Genomic DNA, 6,000 nt, shown 5'->3' on the forward strand with positions numbered 1-6,000 from the left:
TTCAGGAGTCACAAGACTTAAGTTCTGGCTTTGTTCCTACCAGGCCTCAGCAGCAATACCCTGTAAACTTTTCTGAGTCTGTATGCTTAACTTTATAGGATATGTATAATATCTTCTTGCCTATATCACAAGTGGTAAGAATCTATATTAAAATAAGCTAATTTAACAGAACTTAATAAATTACCAAGTACTATATAATTGGTAATATTAGTAGTAGGACAATTTCCATTTGGTCAGGATTTGTTAAATAGGATGATTTCCATTTGGTCAGTATTTTGTTAAATACGTATTGGATTTAGCTTTCCCAAAGACATTTCTTATATTTTATTTAACACTTACACCATGTACCCTATTGGCTTCCATGGATATTTTTTTTAATTTGCTGCCATAATATACTCTATAAACAGTTTACTCAGATTTCAGGATAATATTAGGCCATATTAGATTTTAGTGATTGGGTTTTTTTTTTTAAGAACATCAAAGAATTAAACATACCAGCTTCATGCCATCCTCTTAACCACATAACCATGTAAGGTTTTAGGCATTGGATGTTCCATCTTGTTATATAACAAGAATCCAGTAAGGAATTCTAGAAAATTAAAGTGCATTTAGAAGGAAAAACTTAAATTCAAGGCAAGAAGCAAGTGATGTTACTTATATTAATTCCCTTAACTGGATAGAACATTATGACAAAGATTTTTCTTTCTTTAGGACTCTGTTGCAAAGCCCCATGTGATTGTAGCGGGAGCTGCCACAGTAAGTTACTATCTATATTCTTACATGATGATTTTTGTTTCATACTTAAGGACATGCTAAGAAAAAGTTAACTTATGTTAAATAAAATTCTTGATTGTACTTAGGTATCAATTCCCACTTCTATTATAATTAATGAGGCTGATGAATTATCATGAAAAAAATCTGAGTGAACTTCATAAACTTGGTGTTAAATGTCAATATTATTTTATGTCTAAAATTATATTTTTCTTGAATGTTATACATTGAGTGTCTAATTTTATATCAGCTTTTTCTAATTACCTTCATAGATTTCATGAAATAATTTGACCAAATTTTATTCTAATGTTGAATAAAAATGGGAATTATCTTAAAATAATAACTTCTGTTACAATAGAGTAAATTATAATTTTTCTGTGATAAATACTGAATTAATGCTTAATTTTTACTTCTTAGTGGTCTATCAAGATTCACAATGGTAGCAATGAAGCGCTTTCCCAATATAAAATGAACATTACTTCTATAGCACCACTTTTAGAAAAACTGGCAAAGACTAGTGATGTTTATTGGGTCTTACAAGGTAAGGAATGAGTAATGAACAAATGTCATTTTGCATATATTTTGAGGCATGGGTTTTTATTGTCTCCTGTTTCAAGAAGCAAAATTACTCCTTTGTGAGAATAAATCTTGAAATAAGGATTGCAGAATTAGAATAATTTGAGTTATTTGCTTTCCTTTTCTGAACTTGAACAGACAAATAAATATAATAAGTAAAAATAAATAATAAATAAACATATCCTTCAAGGAGCCTCTGTATATAAAATGGCTGTAGAATATAACAAAGAGAATAAGTTCTCGAAGGCAAATGAGATGTTTAGGTCTGATTTTATTTCTTACAAAGTATATTTATTGTAATTGGGAAATATAGAAAAAATTATTGTCTGTTTCATAATATTAGACTCATTGGAAGTAAATGAATGTACTTTGGAATTGACAGAATATATGTAAATCATACCATCTAGTTTATACTTGGTAATGAAATTCTTTAAGAGAAAGTTGACATTAGATCAAGTCATTTGAGGAGTTTATTGAAGGTCCATTATTTAATGCCTACCATAATATGAAATTGCCTTGGATATTTTAACAATTCAACTTGCTTGTCAGAAATTCTTATGATTATTTCCAAATTGAATGTCAAGTTGAGTGGAACAACAAGGGTGGTGATAATCTGTTCTGCAATCTATATTATTTATAGGCTCATCGTTAACCCTTCTCTTACTAAAATGAGAAAAAATTAAATTATTTATAGTAAGTGATAAGGGACCTTGGTCCTCAATAATACTACTTCCTAATTGTGTCAACAAAGCAGTGACAGGAGAAAAAAAAAGATTGACTGCTACTCTTTATTAGGCAGTCTTCCCCAGTCCAGTTTTAAATTCCATTGCCCAGTAGAACTCCGCATCCCCAAATTTTAAACTCTTAAGACATGCTAGAACATAAAAATGTTTCCTGAAAGCTGTGTACATAAAAGAAAAAAGGGATGAAAATTCTTTAAATTTGAAGGAGGTATTGATTGATTGAAAGCATCTGAACTTTAACAACAAAATATGAAATGCAATCAACTAACTTGCATGATCACAATTTCTACCAATAGGGACTTTTTAAATGTGTTTTTAAAAATATGTGTTTCACGTGCAGATCCTGTTTATGAAGATCTATTAAGTGAAAATAGGAAAATGATCACTAATGAGAAGATAGATGCCTACAATGAAGCTGCAGTCAGTATTTTGAATAGTAGCACCAGAAATTCTAAATCAAATGTTAAGATGTTCAGTGTTTCTAAATTAATTGCTCAAGAAACCATCATGGAATCATTGGATGGCTTACATCTCCCTGAATCAAGCAGAGAAACTGTAAGAATTCTTGTATCTGTCAGAAGATAGAAACTATAATATCTTGTTGGTTATAACTATACATCACTATAATATGGTAACAAATAATTTATTTTATTGCAATCTTAATTACTTGTAGTTATTCTATCTAAACATATATCTACACATAATTTTGCTTTCTATTACCTCGCTGAATATATTAGAGTTTTAGTAAAAAGGGGAAGAAGTTATGCAAGGGAGGAAATGAAACTTCATTTATTGAGTGCTAGTCACTGTTAATATACCTTATCTCCTAAGAAGCTTATAAGTTCTCAGCATGTTCATATTTAAAAACTATTACTTTATGTTCTCTTTACCTTAAGCCTTAAATTTATAAGACTAAGCTTCTGTGAAGCACACATTTTTAAAATATGTGGAATCATTTTATTATTTCCTTATAGTTCTTAAACCCTAAGTATTAGTCAGAGTGCATAGTAGTTACTGAGCAAATCCAGATTGACAGATGGAAAGGGATTTTAGGTCAAATAAGAAAGAGAACTGCCTAATTGTAAATTTTCGCACACAGTACAACAGATATTATTGTTTTCTTATAAAGCAGAATCTTTTTGAGGATCACATAACCCCTTTGACTATTCAGTAAAAGGCAATGATTCTATTCCTGTTCCATGCAGAAAAATGCGTGTTTGCATATTCACAGACATGGTTCTCCATAGACTTTAAAGGGGCTTTGTGGACCCTGGAACTGGTTAAGAACCTTAGGCTGGAGTTTGTAGGCTAGTATCTTCAAGAATGCCAGGTAGAGAACTTCCTGAAGTCACAGGGCTAAAAGGATGAGCTTTTCTAAATAGTTGAGTCTTTCTAAATGCTTAGGCTTAAAAAATATGATCATTTTAGAGTTCCAAAATTGCCTAAACTATGAAATTTTTATAAAACTAGATTTGATTGAACTTCAACTAGACAGAATATTGGCAGCTTGTCTAGAAGATTTTTATTATAATGAAACCATATTAAAGATTCCACATTTTATTTGATATTAGAAACCTTAAAACATTAGAATCCTAAGTGGTCCATAAACTGTAAACGAAATGAAAAGCAAATTACAAATATTGTTAGCTAAGAATTAGTGATTTCTTTGGTGCCAGTAATTTTACATCTTTTTTTTTTTTTACATCTAAAGACTGGGACTCTATCTTAAGTATCCTGGTATCTTCTGTATTGAAAGTCTGTTAATTAAAATTCTTTGGGCTTTGACATCTGTCAGTATTTTTTTCACCAAAGGTCATGGCCCATTAGCAGCCATGAAATGGGTATTTCTTTTTTTAAAAGAATAGAATAGAAAAATGTCACAGTGCATTCCAACTAGTAAGGAGAGGTATTGTTTCCTATATATGTGTTCTGGGTCACATTATAAAATGAATCTTTCATTTTGGATCATAGTCCAAGAAGTTTGAAAAACCCTGAACTGGCTATTACAGCTTGAAGGAATACCATTATTTGCATGAGTGTTTGGGAAATGGTAGCAAAAAGTACAAAGGTATTTTGGTTTCGGTGCTGAAAACTCAGTAGTATTCACAAGAGAAAAATCTAATGCGAGATATATTACTGACAAGATAATAACCAAATAACTTGATTTGTTCACAGAGTGCAATGATTCTTATGAACGTGTATTGCAATAAGATTTTGAAGCCTGTAGATGGTTCCTGTTGTCAACCTCGGCCTCCTCTTACTCTCATACAGAAGCTAGCTGCTTGTTTTTTCACTTTATCTATTATCGGATATTTAATTTTTTATATAATCCATCGTAATGCTCACCGGAAGAATAAGACATGTACTGATTTGGAAAGTGGAGAGGAAAAAAAAATATTATCAATACCCCTGTGTCTCCATTAGAAATACTTTTACAGTCTTTCTGCAAACTTGGCCTGATAATGGCTTACTTCTATATGTGTGACCGTGCAAATCTATTTATGAAGGAAAATAAATTTTATACACATTCAACTTTCTTTATTCCAATTATCTACATCTTGGTTTTGGGAGTATTTTACAATGAAAATACTAAGGAGGTAAGAGTCATTTTCCTTTTAGCTAATGTTATCCTTTTTATCTCATTATAAACTCTGGATTAAATAAATAATATCATTTATCATACCAGAATATTCAAACATGTATATAGAATACAAAGGGATATTGTAGTTGTACTTTGCCTGGTGGACTCTTAACAGTTGCTTTTTTGAAACAGTTTGGAAAAAGTTCAAAGAGTCATGTGAAGATTGTTGAAAAGTTGGTAAATAATGATCTGTGAAAAAGATGTCATAACTTAGTGTTCTTTTGCCTGTTTGGGGATGGAGAAAGTGGAGATGCTCCCAATTTTATAATGGTCTGCAAACATGAGATACTATTATCTTATATCAAGTGAAAAAAAATGTAACTTAAAAATATAATTAACAAATGCCTATATGCACATTTTATATTTATATATTTATATGGTCAGACAAGTATACACACAAATTCGAATGTATATAATAATGTGGGCACTGCTTACAATATTCTGAATTTCCTATTTTAGAATTATTGTAATTGCTTAGAGTATTGGTGCAACTTCTTTATAAGGCATGATTTATTTGAATTAATAAACTCTATTGTAAGAAATAACTCTCATATGAGGATTACTAGTCAGTTTTTTAATCTCCAGTGAGAATATCCTTGGGAAAATAAACTATAGTAATAGACCCTTTTTTCACATTAAAGTGTAAGAGAACTATAAGGTCTTTTCCAGCTGAAACTCTTAAGATTCTTTTAAAGAAAATTATAAAATGCCATTTTTTAGTTTTACAAACATATCTGTCACAATATAAATGTAATCTTAATATAAAACCATGAGTAGCAACTTAGATATTTAAAATCTCTTTTAGTCTATATTAATCTTCAAATTCATATTGTATTTTAAATAGTTTTATTATATCTTTTATCAAATCAAATGCCAGTCTTTAATTGTTTTCCCCCCAAGTTTCTTTTGACAGAAGCATTAGCTTTATATCCTATAAAAAAAATTTACTTAATAATAGCTTCATAGTGAATTTTAAAACAGACATTGGTTCTTTTCCACAGACTAAAGTGTTAAATAGAGAACAAACAGATGAATGGAAAGGCTGGATGCAGCTTGTGATTCTGATTTATCATATCTCTGGAGCAAGTACAGTAAGTATTTTGAATTTACGTTCAGAAGACATAGGAAATGGTGGGACTATACTGTTTCTTTCAGGGCATCACCTCTTTTGTGTTTTATATTCTCCACCTTTAGAAACCTGTTTTATTTCCCACCCAGTCATTATACCTTCCCATTCTTCTCCTACCACCCAACTCTTTGAGAAGGTAT

The 6,000-nt window shown here is 30.4% G+C and overlaps 1 protein-coding gene across 1 annotated transcript in view; it reads left to right on the top strand.

Annotated features, from left to right (window-relative positions):
- CASD1 (CAS1 domain containing 1) overlaps window positions 1-6,000 on the top strand; it is a 49,647-nt gene that overhangs the window by 23,195 nt on the left and 20,452 nt on the right. Inside the window, 6 exon segments of the mRNA XM_044919904.1 lie at window positions 712-756; window positions 1,189-1,312; window positions 2,431-2,645; window positions 4,266-4,473; window positions 4,476-4,687; window positions 5,733-5,822. Of these exon segments, the coding sequence (XP_044775839.1) occupies window positions 712-756; window positions 1,189-1,312; window positions 2,431-2,645; window positions 4,266-4,473; window positions 4,476-4,687; window positions 5,733-5,822 (894 nt within the window).

The sequence above is a fragment of the Neomonachus schauinslandi genome, chromosome 12 (genome assembly GCF_002201575.2).
Source record: "Neomonachus schauinslandi chromosome 12, ASM220157v2, whole genome shotgun sequence".
Classification (NCBI taxonomy): domain Eukaryota; kingdom Metazoa; phylum Chordata; class Mammalia; order Carnivora; family Phocidae; genus Neomonachus; species Neomonachus schauinslandi.